The sequence below is a fragment of the Neomonachus schauinslandi genome, chromosome 3 (genome assembly GCF_002201575.2).
Source record: "Neomonachus schauinslandi chromosome 3, ASM220157v2, whole genome shotgun sequence".
NCBI classification, from domain to species: domain Eukaryota; kingdom Metazoa; phylum Chordata; class Mammalia; order Carnivora; family Phocidae; genus Neomonachus; species Neomonachus schauinslandi.
Genome location: NC_058405.1, coordinates 54175817 through 54203786, shown reverse-complemented (window position 1 = coordinate 54203786; position 27970 = coordinate 54175817). Strand labels below are relative to the sequence as shown.

The 27970-nt window shown below is 36.5% G+C and overlaps 1 protein-coding gene across 7 annotated transcripts; it reads left to right on the top strand.

Annotated features, from left to right (window-relative positions):
* The first annotated feature begins 15 nt into the window (after nucleotides 1-15).
* CCDC122 (coiled-coil domain containing 122) lies at nucleotides 16-27970 on the top strand. 7 transcript variants are annotated; one of them, XM_021697846.1, is made up of 7 exons: nucleotides 215-241; nucleotides 812-915; nucleotides 7392-7481; nucleotides 8005-8120; nucleotides 18059-18457; nucleotides 19351-19467; nucleotides 27812-27970. In XM_021697846.1, the coding sequence occupies exons 3-7, from the start codon at nucleotides 7436-7438 to the stop codon at nucleotides 27959-27961; spliced, it is 828 nt and encodes a 275-aa protein (XP_021553521.1). In that variant the 5' UTR covers nucleotides 215-241; nucleotides 812-915; nucleotides 7392-7435; the 3' UTR covers nucleotides 27962-27970. The 7 variants fall into 7 exon arrangements, with proteins under 7 accessions (XP_021553522.1, XP_021553526.1, XP_021553521.1 ...); XM_021697848.2 differs by lacking the exon at nucleotides 27812-27970 and adding an exon at nucleotides 21843-21949; XM_021697847.2 differs by lacking the exons at nucleotides 215-241; nucleotides 812-915 and adding an exon at nucleotides 16-197.

Below are 27970 nucleotides of genomic sequence, written 5' to 3'. Positions count from 1 at the left end.
GGCCCCGCGACTGCGGAGGACCGGGCTGGACCAGGCCAGCGACCCGCAGGGAGGCACGAGCGAGTTCGGGGGAAGAGGGTTGGGCACCGAGGGGCGCGGGGAAAGCCCGGGAGGAGCCGAGCGCCGGCCCTCGCAGCCGCCTCAGCAGTTCCGGGTCAGCGCAGCCCGTCGAGGCCGTACTCCGCCGCCCCGCTGAGGTAAGAGAAACAGGAACCAGAGCCCTCTAGCAGGAGCCAGCCGGGTCAGCTGGCGGGGGCCGGGGCGGCGAGCCACGAGGGGAGCTGGGAGGGAGGCGGGCCCGTGACGGGGGCGGGGCGGAGGGCGGGCCCTTGAGTGGGGAGGGACGTCAGGCGCGCAGGTGAGAGAAGCGGGGCGACTGGCATGCTTGCTGGCCCCTGAGGGGAACCGGGCGGCTGAGAGGCTTGCGGGCGGGTGAGGGGAGCTGGGCGGCGGGAGGGCGGGTCGGTGAGGGGAGTAGGGCGGCTGGAAGGCTATGGGCCGGGGAGGGGAGCAGGGCGGCGGGAGAGCGGGCCAGGTGAGGGGAACGAGTCGGTGAGGGGAGCAGGGCGGCGGGAGCGACCCGGGGAACAAATGGCAGACTCCCTTCTGCGAATGGAAGCGCTCTCCCCCAACGCTTGAGGACGAGCAGTGTGGGTCAGACAACTTGGTTTAATCACCAGAGCCCAACCCTGAGACAGCCTGTGTTATCCCTTGGCAGTTCGCCCCATCCAGGGTTCAACTAATCGGCCTCCTTGGGTGGAGTTTGTTTGTTGTTCTTAGTGTTTTTTACAGTGTGTTTTTTTGTTCCCAGAAACACTTGGGTTGAACCTTCCTTTGCCTTTTTGCGGATTCCACCTTACTTGCTGACTGGACCAACACTCTTTACAGCTCCTTTATTTGTACTGACAAAGACTTGTAAGGCCGTTTAAAAATCTGTGTCACTAGTAGAAAATTAGAAGACAGTAACTCTTAGAATTGTGATAAATTAGCATCCCTTGTCTAACCTCAAAGAGTATAACGTTTATTTAGAAATAGCAAACAGCTATTACTACATGGAGGGCAGGTGCTAAGATAAAGGGACAATCTGTTCAGCCAATGAAGAGTAGGAGAAAGGATGCTTCCTGTGGAACTGGTTATGGTGGAAGGAGAGGTCCCTTTTGTCTTTATTGTTGCTCAGACAATAAATGCTGAAGAAGTTTTGCCTGAAAGAGAAAGAGTCCTAGATATCTAGGAGTTTAGAAGAGCACTTGGAGGTGGGCAAGTGCTTCCATTCTATTTGACTAGGTAATGGGATCACCAACCCAGAATAGGAACTTGCTGTTCAGTATCCCTCACAGATATTTTTGTCAAAATTTGTATTTTCATGATTTTTGTGGGGCATTTGTTAAGAGCCCTGAGCGGTAGATGGTACACCTGATCAGAAGGTACACTCTACACTCTGAGTTTGTTTTATGTTAAATATTACCTTAAGCAAAATAGAGATCTTTTGAGTTACAACACTGGTTTAAAACATTTATCCCTGTTTTTATAGACAATGATGGGAATTCATTTTCTTTCATGAAACAGTAGTGGCAGTAAAAAATTTAAAAATATTTCAAAATAGGAAAGCTGTCAGGGAAGAGATAGTTTGTCATTGTGTTGTATTTACATACCATTTCCTTTCACCATTTGTTCCTAGACTATCTACCCTCATCTAACTCTCTTACCTCATCTCCATTGACCCACTCCAGTGGTTCTCCTGGCTGTACATCAGAACTACAAGCAGAACTTAAAACTAAATCTAGGGACTCCACTCGATATACATTTGAATCAGAATCTCTGGGAGTCAAGTCTGGGCATGTTTTTCTTTGCTGTTTATTTTGCTTTAATCTATACAGATGATTCAGATGCATAATTAGGTTTGAAAAACAACTGCCTTATTCCCAAGCCACTCAAACTAAAGGCTGTTTCTTGGATGAGCTACAAGATTTTATCCCATACATATGCTATTCCTTTTACTTAGAACACCCTTCTCTTTTTATGCTTACCTAACTGCTACTTATTTAAGATCTTTCAACCTCAATCATAACTTTCCTTGAATCCCCATTCCCTCACCAGGCAGAATTAATTGCTTCTTCCTTAGCATTTTGTTCATACAGAGAAACCCTCTCATTGATGCAGTCTGAACCCATAGCCTAGTAATAAGTTGAAAAAGTCAATTAAACACTGAAGTGTACACTTTATAAGGATGAACTTGATAGTATATAACTGTGTGACTTGGGACTCTACGTCTTCATACTCATATGGTCTTCTTAATGTGTGTCTGAGTTTCAAATTTCCCTCTGCCTTTCTGCTGTAAAAACACCTGTGTGGAAATAATGACCAGCCATATGAGAACAAGCAAAGAATTATTTATGCAGAGTTTGCTATGGCAAGGGAGTCAGCCATCACTTGTGTGTTGGCAGAGTAGGAAAGCTTTAATAGTGGAAAAAGGGGAAATCTTCAGGTATATCCCGATTGGAGGCTACTGGCATGGGGAAGCTGTAGGTAGGCTAACTAGAAGCAGGACATCCTATGTGATTGGCTAAGAGTGTACCTTTTGGCTTTCTCTGATTGGCCCCAATTAGGGAAGCTGTTAGTTATTCATCAAATACTGGTCATTTGGGGCCAATTGTTATAGGACTTATTGTTTGGCTTCTGGAATTGTTATTAGAGATAGTGGTCTGGCTTCCTACAAGTCTGACATAGATAGCAGTATGGCTTCCTAGTCTGGTTACTGTAGATAGCGAATTGGTTTCCTGAATTGGTTGCTGCAGGTTGTGGGTGAAAGTGCTGTATTTATATATGGTCTGACCACTTTTTACATAGCCAGTCTCTTACCTGCATTGGATTTAGGGCCCACCCTAAATCCACAATGATCTCATCCAAGGTACTTAACTTAATTACATCTGCAAAGACTATTTTTCCAAATAAGACCACATTCACAGGTTCTGGAGGTTAGGATATAGACTTATGGCGGGGGGCACCATTCAACCCACTGCAAGCTCCTTATGGTTTAGAAATCACGCTTACTTGTAGAGTAACAGAAGACCTTGCTTCTTACTGTTCTCGATGAAACAAGCAGGTAGATTATGACTGGATTTCATCATAGGCCTGGCATTTCTATTTGAAACAGTGGCCTGGCCATCCCTTAAAGCTTGGATTCAAGCTGCTGATCAGTCTCTGTATGTCTACACTTTAAAAGGACACATTTGGTAGTCCAGCACTATCAGAACATTCAGAGAAATCTCACCTTCGGTAGAAAGCTAGAAGCAATGTGGATAATATATTAATGTTGTCTGTATTGTCTTTGATAGGAAGTTAAAGAACAGTACAAATCCTTTGGGTTTTTGTTTTATTTTGTTTTCAGTATCCTGAAACCTTAATCTCACTGCCTAGTCAAAGAAGAGAGTAATGCCTAGTCCTAGCAGATCCTAACACACAAGTATATAATAGGTATGAAGAAATTTTTAATGATTCAATGAATTAATTCCTTTGGATGACTCTGATAATGTTGTAACTTCTCTTGAAAACATGTGGTTGAAAACACTTACGGTCTTTTTTTTTACCTGAAATATGTCTTGTTCTTACTCATTTGTACAGTGTGTCACATTTTTCCCACTATTATCTTGTTGGAATTGAACCACTCAAATCTGATTTCATCATGCTTATGGCAAATATAGACCATAATTTAAAATTTGCTTGATACCAAGGAACTCTTTTATCTCATCTTTCCCCAGGCTAATTTTTTAGCTTTCTCAGTTAAATGTCAGCTTTAGATATTAAGCCCCCCGCCCTTATAAAACAGTTTCACACAAGGAAAAATTATCTGTTTTCTGATAAAGTATCTATTCTAAAGGGGTAGAATGAAATTATAAACTTAACTACTTTAACTACCTGGCAGGTTCACATGATAGCTTTTCCCATTCAGAATCAAAAACAGTGCCTATGTGATATGGATGCACATGTACAATTGCCTCCTCTTAATTCTTCTAAGCTAAAAGCTCTCAAAAGCCCCAGGGTAGTTTGACAGTCTTGCTTTATTTTGCTCATTAATGTGGAGGAGGTACCAGATGATGAGTTTCCAAAAGCTGGAATCATGGCCTTTTTAAATTCTCCCAAGGGTCAAATAGAGGGGTTTGCCTCTTCAATGGAAAAGAGATAATGCACAAATCATGCTTATCCCAGTGCTTTAGTACATATTAAGTGCCTAATAAATGTTAATTTGGATCCTAATTGTTTCAAATTCCATCCTTCCTACTTGTTGGATGTGTGGCCTTTGGCTAATTTCTTAATTTCTCCAAGTCTTAGTTTACTCATCTACAAAATATAAATAAAAATAATATCTAGCTTATAGGATTGCTCTGAGGGAAAATAAAGATAATTCCTGTAAAAGCACTTAGAAAAATGCTAGTTAATTGTAAGTACTCAATAAATGTTGACTATAGTTATTATAAGAGAATGGTAGTTTAATATAGTATCTGCATTACATTGTTTTCTGTAAAGCTAATTTTCTTAGTTAAAAATATTTTTTCTAAATGTGTTTTAGATGTAAATTGGACATTTACTATGGAATACTGTAGATACTGTTTTTTTAAATCAGAGTCACTTAATTCATCTTTATATTCCTCACAATACCTTGCATATTATATGTACCTACATATGTGGTTTGAATGAAAGAGTAATTGATACTGTCTAGTCTAAACTCTGTTTTCATTGATTTAAGCAATTGTAATGAATTATCAGTAGGTGGCAGTAGTTTTCATTTTTATCTTTTGTCCATTCTACAATAGAGATCCAGAAAAAACTAAAACTTTCCCAATTTTATTTTTTTTAAGATTTTATTTATTTATTTGAGAGAGAGAGCACAAATGGGGAGGGTGGGGAGAGGGGCAGAGGGAGAGAGAGAAGCAGACTCCACCCCTGAGCAGGGAGCCTCACTTGGTGCTCAGTCCCACCCATGACCAGACCATGGACCTGAGCCAAAGGCAGACACTTAACTGACTGAGCCACCTAGGCGCCCCTAAAACCTTCCCAATTTTAAAGTAGATATCCTTTCACAAATAGGTGGTTTAAATAAATGTCACCCAAGAGTTTTTCAATTTATGTTGCTTCAGAAATAGAGGTCAAGAAGTACCAGTTATTTTATTTTTTGTTATATAGATCTAATTTTCTTCATTTTTTAGATTTCTTCACCAAATTTTTTAGGGAATACAAAAATGTATAAGACATTATATCTGTCTTCCTGGAGCTTACAGTTTAATAGGGAAATAGAGTATAAAATAATGGAAATAATAAGAACAAAAACTTTTGAGTAGCAGGAATTTGCTAAATGCTGTCATGCATTATTTCATGTAGTCCTCCCAATAGTCCTAATGAGACAGGTATTACTATTGTTTCTGTTTTATAGATAAAGAATCTTAGGCCCAGCTTGGAAAGAATTTACCTAATAAAGTAGTAAGTGGTACAACCTGAGTTCAAAGCTAGCTCTATCTTACTGTATGACCTAAACTGTTATAGAGATATAGAAACAATTGCACTAAAGAGAGGGAAGGATCATATCTACCAAGAAAGACTTCTTAAAGAAGATGCCATCTATGATGGAGTTGAAAGATTGGCTGTGATGTTGACATGGTGGGAACAGTATTTTAGGAGCATAATTCTATCATTAGAACAGAGTAAATTGAAGTGGAGATAGACTACAAATAGACACCTGTTAAGTAAGTGCCAGGCACTGTTCTAAGATCTCTGCCCTGGTGGAGCTTACATTAGTAAAAGGAGATAGAAAAGAAACAAATGTATATAAAATATCAGTGGTGGCAAATGCTATTAAGAAAAATCAGGCTGGGGCGCCTGGGTGGCTCAGTTGGTTAAGTGACTGCCTTCGGCTCAGGTCATGATCCTGGAGTCCCGGGATCGAGTCCCGCATCAGGCTCCCTGCTCGGCGGGGAGTCTGCTTCTCCCTCTGACCCTCCTCCCTCTCATGCTCTCTGTCTCTCATTCTCTCTCTCTCAAATAAATAAATAAAATCTTTAAAAAAAAAAAGAAAGAAAAATCAGGCAGGGTAAGGAAATGGGAGAATGAAGGAGGAGAGGTCCTGTTTTAAAGGTTATGAGGGAAGGCTTCTCTACTAAGATACTATTTAGAAGTGGTAAGCAGTGAGTGGATTCCAATATAATTTATTTTTTTTTTTTTAAAGATTTTATTTATTTATCTGAGACAGAGAGCACATGAGAGGGGGAAAGGTCAGAGGGAGAAGCAGGCTCCCTGCCGAGCAGGGAGCCCGATGTGGGACTCGATCCAGGGACTCCAGGATCATGACCTGAGCCGAAGGCAGTCGCTTAACCAACTGAGCCACCCAGGCGCCCCCAATATAATTTAAACGTAGAACCAATGAGTTTTGCTAAAAGAATTGCATGCAGCATGTAAGAGAAAAGTCGAGATTTTGGTTTGTCCTTTGAGTAAACAATTAGGGCAGAAGTCCTGGGCCATATGCTTGGAAAATGTCTTAAAGGATTTCCCAAAGAGCCTATGAAACATCAACAGTGAGCTCTCATTTATGATTATCTTGGGCAAGTCTTGTTGAATTTCCATGGGCTCTACACTCTTCTAGAGGCCTCCTTGCTAATGTCTCCAGGGATTTGGGCCTGAACAAGAAAAACTTATAATTTATTGAAAGGAAGAGACTATGAAGGAGCAGGTTTAGTGGTGGTGATGGAGTGAACAGAGACATCAAGAGTTCAGTTTGGGATATATTAAGTTGAAATGACTGTAAAAATCCGAGTGAAGATACCAAGTAGGCAATTTAGAATGAGTCTGGAGCTCAAGAAGGATGTTCAAGTTAGAGATATAAATAAGATAAAACCTATAAGTGGATTTTAAAGCTGTGCAACTAGATGACATCACCTGAAGAGTGAGTATAGAGAAGAGGCCTAAGGACTTAGCACTGGGACACTGACCTAGATGAGAAAGCTGAGGAGGAACTAGCAAAGGAAACCCTAGACAGAGTCCATAGTAATTAATTACTCACTATATATGTAAGGTACTATGCTAAGCATGCTACATATATTACTTTATTATGACAGTCTTGTGAGGTTTTACAGATGAGGACCCTGACGATCAAAGAAGTTAAGAAACTTGCTCAAAATCATAACAGCTAAAAAGCAAGAGAACCAAGATTCAAATACAGTTCTATTTTCTCTAAAACTCTCTGACTTAACCATTGTATTTTAATTCTTGGAACAAAGATGAAATATCATTACCATCCCTATGAGGTATTTGACAGTGAATTTGCTTTCAGTATCACCAGGATAAATGATGGGGGGAAAAAAACAAAGAAGAGTGAAAAATTGTCAATATTGATTATTTTGTAGGCATAAAGAAGGTGAACAAAAAAGGGAGAAGGAGACAAAGTAGAATGTCAGGCAACAAAGAAAGGAAGAGTCAAGGAGTTCCTGAAGAAGGTAATTAAGCAATCTTAAGAAATAAATAATTAAAAGATAAGCAGCAACAAAAAGGTAGTATGATAGGATAATTGTGTTAAAATGTATAGCCAAATAGAATAGAGGGAAGCTATTAAATTTCTCCAGGAAGAAACTTACATGGTGTTTAGAAAAGGCATAACAACCTAAAAATGCAGGCCTGTACTGAAAATTCATCAACTATAATTGCTATATGGTTATTATGATAGCACTGTAATTATGCATATGTATAAGTGGTCTGGATTAAAAAAATGAGGACAATCAAAATATTTATCCTGTTCCATACGGGAACAGGTATAACATTGCAGTAGGCAATTCTGAATTGTGTCTTATTATGGCTTTTGATTTTGGTTTTGTTTGTAGTCAGAAAGGTAATATTACCAACCCTAAATCTACTTTATTTAGAGAAACATCGTATTTTTCATGACTATGTGTGAAGAAACAATAATTTTCTTAGAGTGTTTGCAACTTACATTTTTATTATATACTTTATTCTTTTGTTCAGCTCTGGCTAACCAAGGCACATCTTCATTAACTGATGCTGTAGAACAAGTTGCAAAGCAACAACAATCACAAACATCAGAAATAGAAAAAAACAAAAAAGTTCTGTTCCATTTGCAGGTAATCTACTTCATATAGTCTTTTAAATGAGTCATTACTATCTTCAGAACTATATTAAATTATTAATAGGGAAGTTATTAAGGATACTTGGGAGGCTATTTGAAACTCCTGTTTTTCATGCTTACTCCTTCTTAATTATTATGTTATCCCAAAGTGAAGTCTGTACAAGTATTCTAGTTTCATGGAACATTTCACACACCCAATATACAAGAATTCAGAAATGTCCTTACAACTGTAGTATGTACATATAAAACCCATGTATCACACAGAATTATTTTAAACTCACTTTTATTTGATAGTTTTTCCTAAAATGCTAAATTGAAGGAAGGTTAAGTTTTTAAGCCAGTGTTTTTAAAGCCATGGCTTTTGAGTTATTAGTAGTCAGTGAACATTTCAAGTTGATAAGAAACATTTTTGTGTTCCTTATATTTCATAATATAGTCATAATTCCGCTGTGGAGAATCTGGAAGCCATACTTGTTTTTTGTATGCAGCACAATTAGATATAACTATACTCTGTTAATATAGCTAAAGAAACAAAAATGGAAATGGTATCTTTACTTTGTGCTTTGTAAAGGTTATTAAATATATCATGGAAGTGAAGACTAGGCTCTACAGCCCAGCTACCTAGTTTGAAAGACAAGGTTTGCTACTTTTAGCTCCATGGTTTAATTTCTCTGTGCTTGTGTTTTTGTATTTGTAAAATGGAGATAATAATATGACCTGCTTACAAGGTTTTCATGAGGATTAAATGAATTAATATTTGTAAATATATGTAAAGTATCCTGCTGGGGCCCTGGTGGACAATATAGAGCTAGATTTTGATGTTGGCTTTAGGTATTAATGCATCAGCAGAGCTGTGATGATAATAATTATACTATCTTAGTACTCTGGATCTCATAAATATTTGCATTGCATAGTCATTTTTAGAAAAGAATACATTTTTTGCAAGAGAATATAATATAAAAATAATAATGTCTTAGCTTTTTATAAAGAAATTTTCTGTACAACTTCTCAGTCTTCAATGAGTTTCACAGGGCTTATTTCACTTATATCAAGGGCCTACTTTTTTTTTTTTAAGATTTTATTTATTTATTTATTTGACAGAGAGAGAGAGACAGCAAGAGAGGGAACACAAGTAGGGGGAGTGGGAGAGGGAGAAGCAGGCTTCCTGCTGAGCATGGAACCCTATGTGGGGCTCAGTCCCAGGACCCTGGAATCACGACCTGAGCCAAAGGCAGCCACTTAACCAACTGAGCCACCCAGGCGCCCCTTGAGGGCCTACTTTTTATTAAGCATTTTGCCAAACATTGTCCTCACTCATCTATTGAAGAGGGAGACAACGAAATAAATAATTATATGCAGGGTAGTAATGTCTACAATAGAGGCATGAACACAAATTTAACACTGAAGACGGAATGATCACAAAGTGATGTTTCAGTTGAGTTTAAAAGAAGACAGCTGGAGTTCACTTGAATATTGGGTATCTAGGACACGTTTAAGGGTTAGGGGGTGAGGAGGATGGTATTCGGACAACAGGTTTCTGAGAAAATTCACAGAGGCCTGAAATAGCATTTGATACATTCATAGAACTACAGTTGACCCTTGAATAATGTGGGGGTTAGGAGTGTTAACCCCTGGCCCAGTTAAATCCACATATAAATTTTGATCACCCCAAAACTTAGCTACAATAGGCTACTATTGACTAGACGACTTACCAATAACATAAACAGTCAATTAAGACAGATCTTTAAGTTACATGTATTATATACTGTATTTTTACAATAAAGTCAGCTAGAGGAAAAAAATGTCATTAAGAAAATCACAAGGGGACGCCTGGGTGGCTCAGTTGGTTAAACGTCTGCCTTTGGCTCAGGTCATGATCCCAGGGTCCTGGGATTAAGCCCTGAGTTGCAAGTTGCATTGGGCTTCCTGCTCACCGGAGAGTCTACTTCTCCCTCTGCCTCTCCCCCTGGCTTGTGCTCTCTCTCTCTCTCGCTTACTCTCTCTCTCAAATAAATAAAATCTTAAAAAAAATTATAAGGAAGAGAAAATACATTTACAGTACTGTACTGTATTTATATATATAAAAAATCTGCCTATACATGGACCCATGCAGTGCAAACCTGTGTTGCTCAGGGGTCAACTGTATATGTAGTTTGGTGGCAGTATAACAGGGTATGTTTTGAGAAGTGGTGGAAGATACATAATTATGATAAAAAACCTGGACATTATTCTAAAAGTGATGGGAAGATTTTGATGGGCTTTAAGCAAGAGAGCAAATGATTACATTTATATTTTAGAAAGAGAATTATAGATGCATAAAAAATACTTTTCATAATCCAACATACATTCATGATTAAAATTCTAGCAAATTAGGAGTAGAACTTCCTTAATCTAAAAAAGGGCATATACATCCCTTTATGAATCCTATAGCCAACTTCATACCTAATGGTGAAAAACTGAATGTTTCTCTCCTAAGATCAGAACAAGGCAAGGATATGTGGTCTTACCACTTCTGTTATTTCTGTGGTACTGGTGGTTCAAGCAAGTGCAATCATGAAAGAAAAATAAATAAAAGGCATCCATATTGAGAGGAGTAAGTAAAACTTTTTATTCACAGATGTTCAGTACAAGCACTTTGGAAATAGTTCACATTTTCTTAAAAGATTAACATATAATTACTGTATAACTCAGCCATTCAACTTCTAGATATTTGTTTACCCAAGAGAAATGAAAGTGTATGCTCACTGGAAAACTGCATAAAACCCAAATACCCATCAGAACAAAGTGTGGTATATCCACACAATGGAATGCTACTCGGCAATAAAAAGGAAGAGCCACTGATATATACAACAATACAGATGTATCTAAAAGTAATTATGCTGAGGACTTTGAGCCTTGCTTGATTCATCAAATTAGACATCTGAATTTTCTTCTGCTGCTCAATCTGCTTTTCTTTCTTCTCGTAGTAGTCCATAATCTTCAGTCTTTGGGTTTGCACAAGACGACCTTTCTCAGTGTTGAACTCTTCCTCTGCCTTCACATCTATTTCCTCTGCTTTCTTATTGGCTTCCTGTTCAATAAAAGCCATCATAGCACATACCCTCCCCAATATCTATCACCCAGCCACCCCATCCCTCCCACCCCACCCCCCACTCCAGCAACCCTCTTTTTGTTTCCTGAGATCAAGAATTCCTCATATCAGTGAGGTCATATGATACATGTCTTTCTCTGATTGACTTATTTCACTCAGCATAACACCCTCCAGTTCTATCCTCGTCATTGCAAATGGCAAGATCTCATTCCTTTTGATGGCTGCATAATATTCCAGTGTGTGTGTGTGTGTGTGTGTGTGTATATATATATATATACCACATCTTCTTTATCCATTCATCTGTCGATGGACATCTTGGCTCTTTCCGCAGTTTGGCTATTGTGGACATTGCTGCTATAAACATTGGGGTGCATCTGCCCCTTCGGATCCCTACATTTGTATCTTTGGGGTAAATACCCAGTAGTGCAATTGCTGGGTCGTAGGGTAGCTTTATTTTCAACTTTTTGAGGAACCTCCATACTGTTTTCCAGAGTGGCTGCACCAGCTTGCATTCCCACCAACAGTGTAGGAGGGTTTCCCTTTCTCCGCATCCTCGCCAACATCTGTTGTTTCCTGACTTGTTAATTTTAGCCATTCTGACTGGTGTGAGGTGGTATCTCACTGAGGTTTTGATTTGGATTTCCCTGATGCCGAGTAACGTTGAGCACTTTTTCATGTGTCTGTTGGCCATTTGGATGTCTTCTTTGGAAAAATGTCTGTTCATGTCTTCTGCCCATTTCTTGATTGGATTCTTTGTTCTTTGGGTGTTGAGTTTGATGAGTTCTTTATAGATTTTGGATACTAGCCCTTTCTCTGATATGTCATTTGCAAATATCTTCTCCCATTCTGTCGGTTGTCTTTTGGTTTTGTTGACTGTTTCCTTTGCTGTGCAAAAGCTTTTTATCTTGATGAAGTCCCAATATTTCATTTTTACCCTTGCTTCCCTTGCCTTCAGAGATGCATCTAGGAAGAAGTTGCTGTGGCTGAGGTCAAAGAGGTTGCTGCCTGTGTTCTCCTCTAGGATTTTGAGGGATTCCTGTCTCACATTTTGGTCTTTCATCCATTTTGAGTCTATTTTTATGTGTGGTGTAAGGAAATGGTCCAGTTTCATTCTTCTGCATGTGGCTGTCCAATTTTCCCAATACCATTTGTTGAAGAGACTGTCTTTTTTCCATTGGACATTCTTTCCTGCTTTGTCAAAGATTAGTTGACCACAGAGTTGAGGGTCCATTTCTGGGCTCTCTATTCTGTTCCATTGATCTTTGTGCCTGTTTTTGTGCCAGTACTATACTGTCTTGATGATTACAGCTTTGTAATAGAGCTTAAAATCCAAAATTGTGATGCCACCCACTTTGCTTTTCTTTTTCAACATTCCTCTGGCTATTCGGGGTCTTCTCTGGTTCCATACAAATTTTAGGATTATTTGTTCCATTTCTTTGAAAGAAGTTGATGGTATTTTGATAGGGATTGCACTAAATGTGTAGATTGCTCTAGGTAGCATAGACACTTTCACAATATTTCTCTTCCAATCCATGAGCATGGAACGTTTTTCCATTTCTTTGTGTCTTCCTCAATTTCTTTCATGAGTATTCTATAGTTTTCTGAATACAGAATCTTTGCCTCTTTGGTTAATTTATTCCTAGGTATCTTACGGTTTTGGGTGCAATTGTAAATGGGATCAACTCCTTAATTTCTCTTTCGTCTGTCTTGTTATTGGTGTATAGAAATGCCACTGATTTCCCTGCATTGATTTTATATCCTGCCACTTTACTGAATTCCTATATGAGTTCTAATAGTTTTGGAGTGGAGTCTTTCGGGTTTTCCACATAAAGTATCATATCATCTGCAAAGAGTGAGAGTTTGACTTCTTCTTTGCCAATTTGGATGCCTTTTATTTCTTTTTGTTGTCTGATTGCTGAGGCTAGGACTTCTAGAACTATGTTGAATAGCAGTGGTGATAGTGGACATCCCTGCCATGTTCCTGACCTTAGGGGAAAAGCTCTCAGTTTTTCCCCATTGAGTATGATATTCGCTGTGGGTTTTTCGTAGATGGCTTTTATGATATTGAGGTATGTACCCTCTATCCCTACACTGTGAAGAGCATTATTTTATTTTATTTTTTTTAAAGATTTTATTTATTTATTTTGACAGAGAGAGAGAGACAGCGAGAGAGGGAACACAAGCAGGGGGAGTGGGAGAGGGAGAAGCAGGCTTCCCGCCGAGCAGGGAGCCCGATGCGGCGCTCGATCCCAGGACCCTGGGATCATGACCCGAGCCAAAGGCAGACGCCCAACGACTGAGCCACCCAGGTGCCCCTGTGAAGAGCTTTAATCAAGAAAGGATGCTGTTCTTTGTCAAATGCTTTTTCTGCATCTATTGAGAGGATCATATGGTTCTTTTTCTTTTACTAATGTATTGTATCACATTGATTGACTTGCTGATGTTGAACCAACCTTGCAGCCTAGGAATAAATCCTGAATAATCCTTTTAATGTACTGTTGGATCCTATTGGCTAGTATTTTGGTGAGAATTTTTGTATCCATGTTCATCAGGGATATTGGTCTATAGTTCTTCTTTTTGATGGGGTCTTTGTCTGGTTTTGGGATCAAAGTAATGCTGGCCTCTTAAAATGAGTTTGGAAGTTTTCCTTCCATTTCTATTCTTTGAAACAGCTTCAGAAGAATAGGTATTAATTCTACTTTAAATGTTTGGTAGAATTCCCCTGGGAAGCCATTTGGCCCTGGGCTCTTGTTTGTTGGGAGATTTTTGATGACTGCTTCAATTTCCTTACTGGTTATGGGTCTGTTCAGGTTTTCTATTTCTTCCTGGTTCAGTTTTGGTAGTTGATACATCTCTAGAAATGCATCCATTTCTTTCAGATTACCTAATTTGCTGGCATATAGTTGCTCATAATATGTTCTTAAAATTGTTTGTATTTCTTTGGTGTTGGTTGTGATCTCTCCTCTTCCATTCATGATTTTATTTATTTGGGTCCTTTCTCTTTTCTTTTTGAGAAGTCTGGCCAGGCGTTTATCAATCTTATTAATTCTTTCAAGGAACCAGCTCCTAGTTTCGTTGATCTGTTCTACTGTTCTTTTAGTATCTATTTCATTGATTTCTGCTCTGATCTTTATTACTTCTCTTCTCCTGCTGGGTTTAGGCTTTATTTGCTGTTCTTTCTCCAGCTCCTTTAGGTGTAGGGTTAGGTTGTGTATTTGAGACCTTTCTTGTTTCTTGAGAAAAGCTTGTATTGCTATGTACTTTCCTCTTAGGACCGCCTTTGCAGCATCCCAAAGATTTTGAACAGTTGTGTTTTCATTTTCATTTGTTTCCATGAATTTTTAAATTCTCCTTTAATTTCCTGGTTGACCCATTCATTCTTCAGTAGGATGCTCTTTAGCCTCCATGTATTTGAGTTCTTTCCGACTTTCCTCTTATGATTGAGTTCTAGTTTCAAAGCATTGTGGTCCGAAAATATGCAGGGAATGATCCCAATCTTTTGGTACAGGTTGAGACCTGATTTGTGACCCAGGATGTGATCTATTCTAGAGAATGTTCCATGGGCACTAGAGAAGAATGTGTATTCTGTTGCTTTGGGATGGAATGTTCTAAATATATCTGTGAAGTCCATCTGGTCCAGTGTGTCATTTAAAGCCTTTATTTACCTGTTGATCTTTTGCTTAGATGATCTGTCCATTTCAGTGAGGGGTGGTATTAAAGTCCCTTACTATTACTGTGTTATTGTCAATGTATTTCTTTGATTTTGTTATTAATTGGCTTATATAATTGGCTGCTCCCATGTTAGGGGCATAGATATTTAAAATTGTTAGATCTTCTTGTTGGATAGACCCTTTAAGTATGATGTCGTGTCCTTCCTCATCTTCCTTTTGATTGGGGCATTTAACCCATTTACAATCAGGGTAACTCTTGAAAGATATGAATTTAGTGCCATTGTATTGCCTTTAAAGTGACTGTTACTGTATATTGTCTCTGTTCCTTTCTGGTCTATGTTACTTTTAGGCTCTTTCTTTGCTTAGAAGACCCCTTTCAATATTTCTTGTAGGGCTGGTTTGGTGTTCACAAAAACTACTAAAAGTAGTTTTTGTTTTTCCTGGAAGCTTTTTATCTCTCCTTCTATTTTCAGTGACAGCCTAGCTGGATATAGTGTTCTTGGCTGCCTATTTTTCTCATTTAGTGCTCTGAATATATCATGCCAGTCCTTTCTGGCCTGCCAGGTCTCTGTGGATAGGTCTGCTGCCAATCTAATGTTTCTACCATGGGGGTTACAGACCTCTTGTCCTGAGCTGCTTTCAGGATTTTCTCTTTGTCTCTGAGACTTGTGAGTTTTACTATTAGATGTTGGGGTGTTGACCTATTTTTATTGATTTTGAGGGGGGTTCTCTGTGCCTCCTGGATTTTGATGCCTATTTCCTTCCCCAAATTAAGGAAGTTCTCTGCTATAATTTGCTCCAATATACTTTCTGCCCCTCTCTCTCTTTCTTCTTCTTCTGGGATCCCAATTATTCTAATGTTGTTTCACTTTATGGTATCACTTATCTCTCGAATTCTGCCCCGTGATCCAGTAGTTGTTTATCTTTTTCTCAGCCTCTTTATTCTCCATAATTTGATCTTCTATATCATTGATTCTCTCTTCTGCCTCATTTATCCTAGCAGTTAGAGCCTCTGTTTTTTATTGTAGCTCATTAATAGCCTTTTTTATTTCGACTTGGTTAGATTTTGGTTCTTTTATTTGTCCAGAAGGGGATTCTCTGGTATCTTCTATGCTTTTTTCAAGCCTAGCTAGTATCTTTATAATCGTCATTCTGAACTCTAGTTCCAACATCTTACTAATGTCTGTATTGATTAGGTCCCTGGCAGTCGGTACTGCCTCTTGTTCTTTTTTGTGAGGTGAGTTTTTCCACCTTGTATTTTGTCGAGAGGAGAATAGATGAATGAGAGAACAAAATGCTAAAAAAAAATGCTAAAAAGGTAACAATGGCCCCAGAAAAATATACACTAAACAAATCAGAAGAGACCTGAAACCTGGGGGAAAGGAAAGGGGAGGAAAAAATGAATATGATCAGGCTGGTGAAAATAACAGAGCCACGCACTAGATTTTGGGTGTATTTTGGTCTGTTAAAAGAAATTGCCTCCCAAAATTTTAAAGAAAGAAAAACATATATATATATACAAAAATAAGGGTAAATTTGATGAAGTGATAGAATATGACTGTGAAGATGAAAATTAAAAAAGGTTTTAAAAAAGGATAAGTTGGTTGAAAAAAGAATGAAAAAAATTTTTAAAAAAAGAATGTGAATAGACGGGAGACTAGAACAACGTCATACACTAGATTTAGGGTATATTTTGGTCTGTTAGAAGAAACTGTATCCCAAAATTTTAAAGAAAGAAAAACTTATATATATATACAAAAAGTAAGGTTAAATACAATGAAGAGATAGAATATGACTGTAAAAATGAAAATTAGAAAAGATTTTTAAAAAGGAATGATAAGATGTTGATTGAAAAAGGAAAGAAGAAAAATTCAACTAAAAAAGTAGAAAAAGAAAAAAGTAAAATTTAAAAAATTAACTTTGAAAGACTAAAGAATCATGGGGAAAAAAGTCATGAATTCTATGTGCTGTATTCCCCTAGTGCTGGGGTTTTGCCATTCTCATTGATTGGTAAACTTGGTCTTGGCTGGCTGTTCTTGCTGATCTTCCGGGGGAGGGGCCTGTTGCAGTGATTCTCAAATGTCTTTGCCTGAGGCAGAATTGCCCTGCCCTTGCCAGAGGCCAGGCTAAGTAATCTGCTCGGGTTTGCTCTCAGTATCTTTTGTTCCCTGCAAGCTTTCCGTACAGCTTTGGAGGACGAGAGTGAAAATGGCGGCCTCCCAATCTCTGGTCCCAGAGGAGCCTAGAGCTCAGGGCCCCACTCCTCAGTGTGCCCTCAGAGAAAAGCAGTCAGTCACTCCTGTCTCCCTGGTCTCTGGCTGCACTGCGTGCTCACCGTGACTGAGCATTTCTATCTCTGGCACCCGACCCTGTGTGGAGTCTCCAAACCCAGCAGATTCCTGCAGTGCGCTCCCATGCCGCTCCTCCCAGGGGAGGAAGAGGAGTGAGTCTCCCCAGATCTGCTGCTTGTTGGGTCCCTGCTGGAAGAGCAGTGGCCAGACTATGCCGTGGATCACGGTTTATGGCCACCCTGAGCTGAGAGCCCACTCCTTGGCTCCGTCTTTGCAGCCTGCTTCCCTGCTCCGATACCTGGGAGCTCTGCTGTACTCAGGCACCCCCAGTCTTTCTGTGACCCCAAGGGTCCCGAGACCACACTGTCCCAGCGAGGGTTCCATCCCCCGCTTAGCCAGTGGAGTGATGTCCCTCAGTGGAGCAAACTTCTAAAATTTCTGATTTTGTGCTCCACTGCTCTATTGCTTGCTGGTAGCAGCTGATGGAGGCTCCCTCCCCCTGCAGTCTGTCTTTCCATATATCACCTCAGATTCACTTCTATGTCCTACCTTCCAGAAAGTGGTCCCTTTTTTGTTCAGAGAGTTGCTACTATTCTTTTCTTCAATCTCCTGTTGAGTTTGAGGTACAAATGATAAAATTTTAATATTTTGAATTAGATAAACATTAAAAAGTAAGAAATATATAACTCTGGGCTCCCTCCAACATTATAAAATAATTTTGTTACTTATTGAATGGTTCCTTTTATTGTATATCAATTTTTCTATATCTGATATGTATTTTTTATGTTGTGATTTTACTATAGACTTATGGATCAAAACAATAACATTCTTAATGTTGAATATCATGAATTAATAATAATAATATTGAAATATTTTACAGAATGAACTCCATAAGCTTGAAAAACAAATAGCATCTGTCTCTGCAGAAACTAAAGAAACAGAAAGGCAGATTTATCAGCAAGATGCTGCCATAGAGCATGCCAAACTTCAATGTGGGAACCTGGAAACTCAAATCAAATCCTTACATACAGAAAATGTCAAGCTTAAATTTGACATAGAAGCAGCCCAAGAAGACTTTGAGGAACACATGATAAGATATAATGAATATTATGCAAAAATAAAAGAGCATAAAGATAATTTGGGGGAGGTAGAAAGCAAATGGTCATTCATGACTGCACTACATGAAAAACGAGATCTTGTTAAAAAACTAAAAACAACGAAAGAGGAACTTATGCAAAATCTCCAAAATCCAGACGGAAATCGCATAAAAGAAGTACAGGTTTGAAATACCACTTATCATAACTTTTTCTATTACTCCTTTTTTGCAAGTACACTTACTAAGTAATACATTTATCATTAGTAAAATGTCCATAGCTGCCTTAACTAGATTCAGAAACTATTTTCACAACTTTTAAAAACGTAAATACATGAGTTATGTAACAACTACACCAAATGTACAAATACATAAGGGAGTTGTTCTCAAATCCTCAGTGGATTAATAAAAATATATGGTCAAACAAAATTGCAGTGAACAATTAATCCATTTTTTCAGAAAGTGTGACTCACAAAAATGTTGAAGCCCTATCTTCTTAGGCTAATGGATCTGACCAATTCAAATCAATTTTGTATGCTTAATGCTATTATACAAACAATAACAATTAATAATTGTACCTTAATAATTTTTTTTAATACTATTTTTTGAAGGCAATAGGAGATATAAACTTAAAATATCTGTCATTTCTTGCTAGAGAATTTAAAAGTATCCTTTATACTGTTACTGGGCAATTGCCACTATGACTACTGCTTTTCTTATGTCTTATTTACATTTAGTTTTAATTTAAGATTTTTATTTTATTATTTTTTTAATTTAAATTCAATTTAATTAACATTTACTGTATTATGAGTTACTGTTGCTGGGCAATGGCCAGTATGACTACCACTTTTTTTTATATCTTACTTGCATTTAGTTTTAATTTTAAGTTTTTAAATCAAAGGTTTATTTGTTTGAATAACAGTTCTTTATTTGTACCTATAAAAGTAATATTCTAATCCTGCTTACTGAAATTAAATGTGATGGTTAGTTTTTTTAAATTATAGAAATACTGAACATGTTGGACTTATATTGACCATTCATTGTTTCACTTGTATATTTTAAACTTTATAAACATACAGGAAGACATTACAAAGTTAAAGGATAAAATTATAACTGTAAAAGAATCTATCACTGAAAAAACTTGTTTTCTTGAAGAAGAAAAAAAGACACATGAAAAATTAAGAAAAGAAATAGAGGTAAGTCTTAATTATCTGATTTCAATGTTTTATGGTATCATTTCTTAAGCTTATACCGTATTTATAATTTCCATAGTTTACTCTCAATTTCTAAAACAGCTAGAGAACAAAAAAGAACTATAAAAAGTAGTAAAGTTCAAATCATTAATAGAGATAACTCCCTCATTTAGATACTTAAATATGTGAAATGTATTCAAACAAAGCAAGCACTCATTCTTAAAATGTGGCCTAGAATTATTATAGGTCTCATTCCACCAACACCTTGGTTCTTAATTAATATGTCTAGAAAGCAGAGATTATCAAGTCAAAAAGGATGACCATTACTAGAGAGACATCAGAAACTCCTTAAAATAGAGTAAGAGACAATGGAAGTCATTAGTATTCTAAACCTCTCTGACTTTATATTTTCTATTATTAAGAATAAAAAAAAACTGATATGCAAAACTGAAAGTGAGATTAAATTTGGGGTACCACTAGTAGACTTCTATGGTCATTATTATATAAATGAATGGAGAACAAAAATGGAAAAGAATCTGTTGTTGAGGGCAAATAAATAATTTTCACCCTTAAGACATTAATTTGAAAACTAAAAAGATGCATTTGCTTGTGACTAATTTGCTTATGGCTAATTTGTCACAATAGGAAAGCATCTGAGGAATTTGAAGATAAAAATCCTCACCTTTACAAAACATTTATCTCAGAAACATCATTACTTTATCTTACATTTTTCTAGTAATCTGAATAAGTGATTTTTTTTACCTTCTAGATCAAGATTTATTATAAAATTATAAATAGTAAGACACTATCAGTGGCATCAAAATAGAAATAAAATGACTAATGAAATAGAAATAAGAATACAGATATAATCATTCATAAATGGTACAAACGAAATAGGTTAGCCATATGGAAAAATAAAGCAAATTTAGAAATAAAATTGTATTTCTGTCTTATAACACACACATATAACCATTTCCAGGAAGATTAAAGACAGTATAAGAGATAAACTTACCCACTTATGTCAGAGAAGTATTTCTTTTAAAAGACACACACTCAAACTGCATGATTAAATACTACTTTTGACAATATCATAAATTTCTAATTATTAATAATAAATGCACCATAACAATAGAGAAGAGAATACTCATTTTGAGAGAAGGTATTTGTGATTTATATAAGTGACTAAGAGATAAGATGTCAAACAAACCAATAGAACATTGAGTAAATGATATGAAAAGTCTTATTTTTTGAAACATGAATATTTAAAAAATAATGGGAAAAATCACTAACCTAATTAATAATAACAGACTAATAATTAAAACCACAATGGGGTTCCATATTTAGTCCCTCAGATTATCAATATTATAGTTGGTAATATGTGGAGCACTTGAATTTTAATATACTATTGGTATGAATGTAAATTGGTAAAAAGCATTTTGGAAAGGAATTTGAGATTACCTATTAATTTTTTACTCTAATCTTCTTTATTGAGGTATAATTATAAGAGTAAGTACACAAATTAAAAGGTTTAGCTTGATTAATTTTGACTAAGATATATATTTACACCCATGTTACCATTACCTAGATCAAGATGTAAAACTTGCCCATTCATGCTTAGGAAATTCTTTTGTGCCCCTTTCCTTAGGCTACCACTAGTCTGATTTTTAAAAACAACTTTATTGAGGTACAATTCACCCATTGAAAGTGCACAATTCAGTGATTTTTGGTATATTCACAGATAATTTGTAACCATTACTTCAGTTAATTTTAGAAATTTTCATCACCTCAAAACAGAAATTCCATACCCATTAGCTATGACCTCTCCATTTGTCTATTGTATTTACCTATATATAGAGAGAGTTTTGATTTTCACTTTTCAAAAAGTAAACAATGTAATTCAGTACATTAACAAAATTGAAGGAGTTAAAAAGAAATAATTTGATAGTTGCAGAAACAGCATTAGACAAATTTCAACACCATTCATAATAACAACGCTCAGCAAATTAAGAATAGAATTCTAGGAAACTTTCTCAGCCTAATTAAGGGCATCTATAAAACAACTTACAGCTAACAACATCATGTTTACTATAAAATGTTGAATGATTTTCCCCCAAAGATTGGAAACACGGCAAAGATGTATTATCCTACCTAAAACATCATATTAGAGATCCTAATCAGTGCTATAAGGCAAGAGAAAATAAGACATAAAGATTGTAAAGAAGTAAAATTATATTTACAGACAGCATGATTGCTTATGTAGACTCCTAAAGAATCTACAAAAAGACTAATAAGCAAGTAAATTTAGTAAGGTCACAGGATAAAAGGTTAAAACAAAAAATGAATTGTATTTTTTTCTATTCTATTTCCATTCTATATAGATTCCATGAAGTAGCAACAAGCAACTGAAAAGTGAAATGAATAAAATAAAACTCTTCATTGACACTAAAGAACATAAAATATTTGCTAAGAAATTTAATGAAAAAATCTATAAAACTTCTATAATAAAAATACTAATGAGAAATTAAAGAACAATAAATGGAATGATATAATATGTTCATGATTTATAAAACTCAATATTTTAGTGTCAACTTTCTCCAAAAATGATCTATAGGTTCAACACCATTCCATAAAAAATCCCAGTAGATATTTTTTGTAGAAATTTACAAGCTGTTCTAAAATTTATACACAAATGCAAAGGATCTAGTTAGCTAAAACAAACTTGAAAAAGAAGAATAAAGTTGTAATACTGCCCTAACTGATATTAAGATTTATTATGAAGCTACAATTGTTAAGAAACTGTAGTATTGGTGAAAGAATAAATAAATGGACCAATGGAACAGAACACAGTTCAAAAATCAATCACACTTTGTTAATTTGACAAAGATGTCAAGATAATTCCATGAAGAAAGGAAATGGTGCTGGAACAACTGGGTATCTGTCTGGAAACAATGAACCCCTGTGCCTACTTCACAACATACATAACACTGCATTTGAAGTAGATCAGAGATCTAAATGTAAAAGCTAAAACCGTAAAGCGTCTAGAAGAAACCATAGGAGAATATCTTCATTTAGATTTGGGTTAAACAAAGATTTCTTAGAACACAAAATGCACTAACCATAATGGAAAAAATTGATACATTGGACCTTAAACTTTGAAACCTCATTCTTCAAAAGATGCTCTCAAGAAAATGAAAAGATAGAGGTGCCTGGGGTGGCTCAGTTGGTTAAGCATCCGACTCTTAATTTTGGCTCAGATCGTGATCTCTGGGTTGTGAGATTGAGCCCTACCCCCAACAGGGAGCCTGCTTAAGATTCTCTCTCTGCTGGGGCACCTAGGTGGCTCAGTCGTTAGGCGTCTGCCTTCGGCTTGGGTCATGATCCCAGGGTCCTGGGATCTAGCCCCACATCGGGCTCCTTGCTCAGTGGGAAGCCTGCTTCTCCCTCCCCCACTCCCCCTGCTTGTGTTCCCTCTCTCGCTGTCTCTCTCTCTGTCAAAAAATAAATAAAATCGTTATATATAAAAAGAAAAGGATTCTCTCTCTGCCTGTCCCTCCACATCCACCCACCACCCCCTCCCCCCACTTAAAAAAAAAGGAATGAAAAGACAAAATCATAGGAGTAAAAATATTTGCAATACATATAGCTGAGAGAAGACATATCAAAGGCCTATATATAAAGAACTCTTAACAATCCATTTTAAAAATGAGCAAAAGATATAAACAAATTTCACAGAAGACATAGGATGGCCAGTAAGTACATGAAAAGATGCTCAGCATCTTTAACCACCAAGGAAGTGAAAATTAAAACCACAGTATGATATCATTTCACAACCAATAGAAAGGTTAAAATTACAATGAATGATAATACCAAATGTCAAGGGTGTGGAGCAACTGAAAATCTCTTGCATTTTTGGTGAGATTATAAAATGGTGCAACTGCTTTAGAAAATGGTTTGGCAGTTTATTAAAAAGTTAGCACATACCTATTGTATGTTTCAACAATTCCATCCCTAGGTGTTTACTCAAGAAAAAAGAAAACATATGTCTTAAAATAAAACTTGCATATGAATATTCATAGAAGCTTTATTCATAATAGCCCCAAAAGAGAAACACTACAAATGTCCCTCAAAAAGAGAATGGATAAACAAATTGAGGAATTTCTGTGTTATGGAATACTATTCAGTGATAAAAAGAATGAAATACTGACACACACAACATGGGTGTATACATTTGTCAAAAGTCATTTAACCATAGCCTTAAAAATCTGTGTATTTATACTTCCATAAATATATTTAACCATAATTTTAGATTAAACAACCAGAAGAGAAGTTACAGGACATGTTCAAATGGTAACCAGTAAGCTCCAAGTCTTTTAAGTGCAGCATTTTCTCCATGGTAAAACAATGACATTTTAGGAGTCTTTGTTACATTCTGAACAATACAGAATTTAGTAATATATTTTATATAACATTCTTCTCAAAGTAGGGTAGCAGTCATTTGGTTTCTAAATATTCATATATTTATTCAGTAATTTATTCAACTTATTTATTGAGCTCATACTATGTGCTAGTTACTCTTTCAGGCTCTGACAATAGAGTGGTGAATAAAATAGCACATGACTCCTTCACTTTTCTATGTGTGTGCTACATTCTTCATAAAACCCTTTCTAATATATGTCTTCATGAACTTGCCTTCTAGTTGAAGAGACAGACCTAAACAAGATGTGTAAGACATACAGCATGTTAGCTAAGGATAGGGTTAAGAACAACAACAAAAAAAATGGAGCAGAGAAGGGAATATGTAATACATGTATTGCAGGGAGAGAGAAGGTGAAATATTAGATCTTGCAGCCATCAAAATCTTTACTGAGTAGGTCTCTTTCAGCAAAATCCTAAAAGAAGTGAAGGAGAGGCATGCAGATCTGAGGAAGAGCTTTCCAGGAAAAAGAAAAAGCAAGTGTAAAGGTCTTAAGATGAGAACATACGTTGGCTCAGAGAATAGAAGAACAGTGTGGCTAGAATGGAGGGAACAACAAAAAAAAAGTAGTGAATGAGGTGAGATTTGGCTTATACAGGGCTTTGCTTTCTTTTTGCCACTGTGTTTTGTGGGCACCAGCCCTCCTTCACTATTGCTCTTAGTTCTGCCTAGCCAGCAACACTAATTAATGAGATTAGTAGCCCATCCACTTCCTAGAGGCAAAAAGTTATGTTCTATACAGAACCATTTACATTCTTAGTGCCTACAGATATTCAAATTTGAATATTAAGGTACATATCAAAGTCTCAATGTTACCAGTAGAGGCTGAACAAATGCCTGTCTTTCAAGAAGGCTCACAATGCGACCTTTGCCTTTATAAAGTCACTTCTTGTCTCTCCCTCTTCTTTTTTCCCTTTGCTCATTTGGTGGTGGTGGTGGTTGGTGGTGGTGACCTGTGTGTGTGTGTGTGTGTATGTGTGTGTGTGTGTGTGATGTTTTATTTGGTTGTGTTTGTTTGTTTAGTTTCAAGTTTTTATTAAATTCCATTAGTTACCAGAGGGGAGGTGGGTGGGTGACAGGTGAAATAGGTGATGGGGATTAAGGAGTGCACCTGTGCTGATGAGCACTGGGTGACATGGAATTGTTGAATCACTATATTATACGCATGAAACTAATATAACACTAAATGTTAACTGGAATTCAAATAAAACAAAATAAGATAAATGAAATATTGGCATGTGAAAAAAAATAAAGTCACTTTTTGGTCAAAACTGCCTTTTAGCCTTGTGAACTTAGAAACTTAATCTTGTTAGTGTCCCAGTGTTCAGTAGACATGGAGAGATGCTAGTAGAGTTCACAAGAAACTGATGTATGAAACTCAAATACCAGTTTATTAATTTACAATAATAAAACTCTCAAGGAAACCAGATAACTTATGTCAGTCATTAGTGCTTCTTCTTCCTTATAAGGAAACTACAGTGGAAACCAAATTATCACAAATTTTTAGTTAGTGAGCATGGAAATCAAGTCAGTCATCTGAGTTTGACTGTTCTTGGCCTCTGGCTCTGGGTGCTCAAGCCAATCTCCATAACAGAGTTATACTTGCGTCAGATAAATAGACACTACCAGTGCATGACTCCTTCACTTTCCTATGTATGTACTACATTCTTCACAAAACCTCTTCTGAAGATATTCTTTCTTTAGATACATTCTTTCTTTAGCTACATTAATATCATCTGTGACAGCTAGCTATGACTGGTGATCTGGGAGGGGACTTTGCACATCTCTACTCTGATCCATTGTCTATTAGTTTCATAGCTTAACTAATGAAGAATAATTTTAGAAATATGCTACTGTGCAACTGACCAAATGTATTGATTAACCAAAAATTTGTTTTAGTTATTTTATTTCTATGAATATATTTTATGAACAGGAGTATGGGCATATTTAGTTATTATACTCTCCCTATGAATATATTCTATTGAATATACCAATGAATATATATTATATATAAATATGTATAGTGAATATATATTTTTAAATATAAATATATTCAATGTTTAAAAAAATCTTGTTTTGAATATAGCTTCATATTTAATATGATGTTTCAATTTAAACTAATTTATTTCTAATCCTTTTCATTTTTTTATTTTGCCAACATACCAGTAGGCCTGGTTCACCGATTTCAATGAATTATCTGAATTTACAGAATTAACAAAAACTGGAGACTTAAAAAGACAAAGTTTATAGAAATTTATGTGAATTTTTAGTTGACAAGTTTTCACTTCATTTTTACAGCAGTACTTTGGAATACTTAGAGTGTCTTGGTCCCTGTTCCTCTGCTACTGCTGCAGAGTTGTGTTTCAATATAATTGATTTCCTTTGTAATTGTGCATGTTTTATTTGATGCATTAAAAACATTATTCTAAGGAGTCCATAGTCTTCACAATACTGTCGAAAGAACCCATGGCATAATAAAAGTAGAGAAGCCATGCTGAGGGAGGAGCTTGGAAACAGGAAGTATCCTTTGCTGGGGGAAAAGCAGAGAGGAGATTCAAGATGTGGAGAAATCTGAACCCTCACACAGGAATCATGGGAATGTAAAAATGGTGCCGTCACTATGGAAAACAGTCTGGCAATTCCTCAAGTGGTTGAACATAGAATTACCATATGATCTCAGTTCTACTCCTAGGTATAGACCCTGTAGAAGTGAAAATATAAATCCACACAAAAACTTGCACATGAATGTTCATAACAGCATTGTTCATAATAGCAAAACCTGGAAACAAATGTCCATTATCTGATGAATTGGGTAAATAAAATTTGGTATTATTCTACAATGGAATATTATTTGGCAATAAAAAGTAATGAAGTACTAATACATGCCACAACATGGTAGACCCTTAAAAGGATTATGCTAAGTTGAAGAAGCCAATCATAAAAGACCATATACTGTATGATTCCACTTATAAGAAATATCCAGAATAGGCAAATCTATATAAAGAAAAGGTTAGTAATTGTCTAGTGCTAAGAGTGGGGGTGTGGGAATGGGAAGTCACTGCTTACGGGTACTACCTTTCTTTTTGAGGTAATGTAAATGTTCTAAAAATTGATTGTGGTAGCAGTTGCACAACTCTGAATGTACTAAAACCCATTGAATTGTCCACTTTAAAGGATGGATTGTATGATATGTGAATTATATCTCAATAAAGCTGTCTTAAAAAAGAAGATTGGGTATTTTTTGTATAGCTAACACTAATATTAGGAATTTTTTCCTTTCTACTTTCTCATGGCCTAACACCAAAAGCCTTGCACTTTCCACTGTGCTTCATTGCCTTCCAGTGTAGTAGCACCGTCTGGCTCAGCATAAATATACTGCTCTACTTATTATTATGACTATATGATCTTTTGGATCTTTGAGATGGATGGGTCTCAATGAACCACTGGATATAGGGAATGAAACCATTTCTCCTAACTGGTAACTATTTTGATAACTCGAAGGCACTCCATCACAGATGCTTTGCTTGAATTCAGATCTCAAACACCATCACTTGCTAGCTATGAAGCCTTGGTTGAATTACTTAAACTCTTCACTCTTCAGATTTTTTTGTACAAAAATGGAGATAATAATATCTATCCACATCATATGGTATTATGAGAATTTAATTATATCTAAAAAGTTCTCAGTATAGTATCTAACATGTAATAAGTGTTGAATAGTTATTATTACTGTTTATTTTTATTACCATTATTATTTACAGTGAGTAATTTCTAATCAAGTGTTTTCTTCTTTAGAGTAGTCAAAATATCCTTTATGGCCATTTACTACTTATCCTTCTCAAGCCCTGTTGACATGTACTCTTCTTTTAATAGGTGCAACATAAGAGATATGGTGCAATTCTTAAGCGTTTGCATTGTCAGGTGAACAAGCTTCAGTCAAATAAAAGACAATGGCAATGGAACATTCACCAACTGGAAAAAACTGCAGCTGAACTAAGAAAACGCATTGGAATGAAAGATTAACATGGCCAA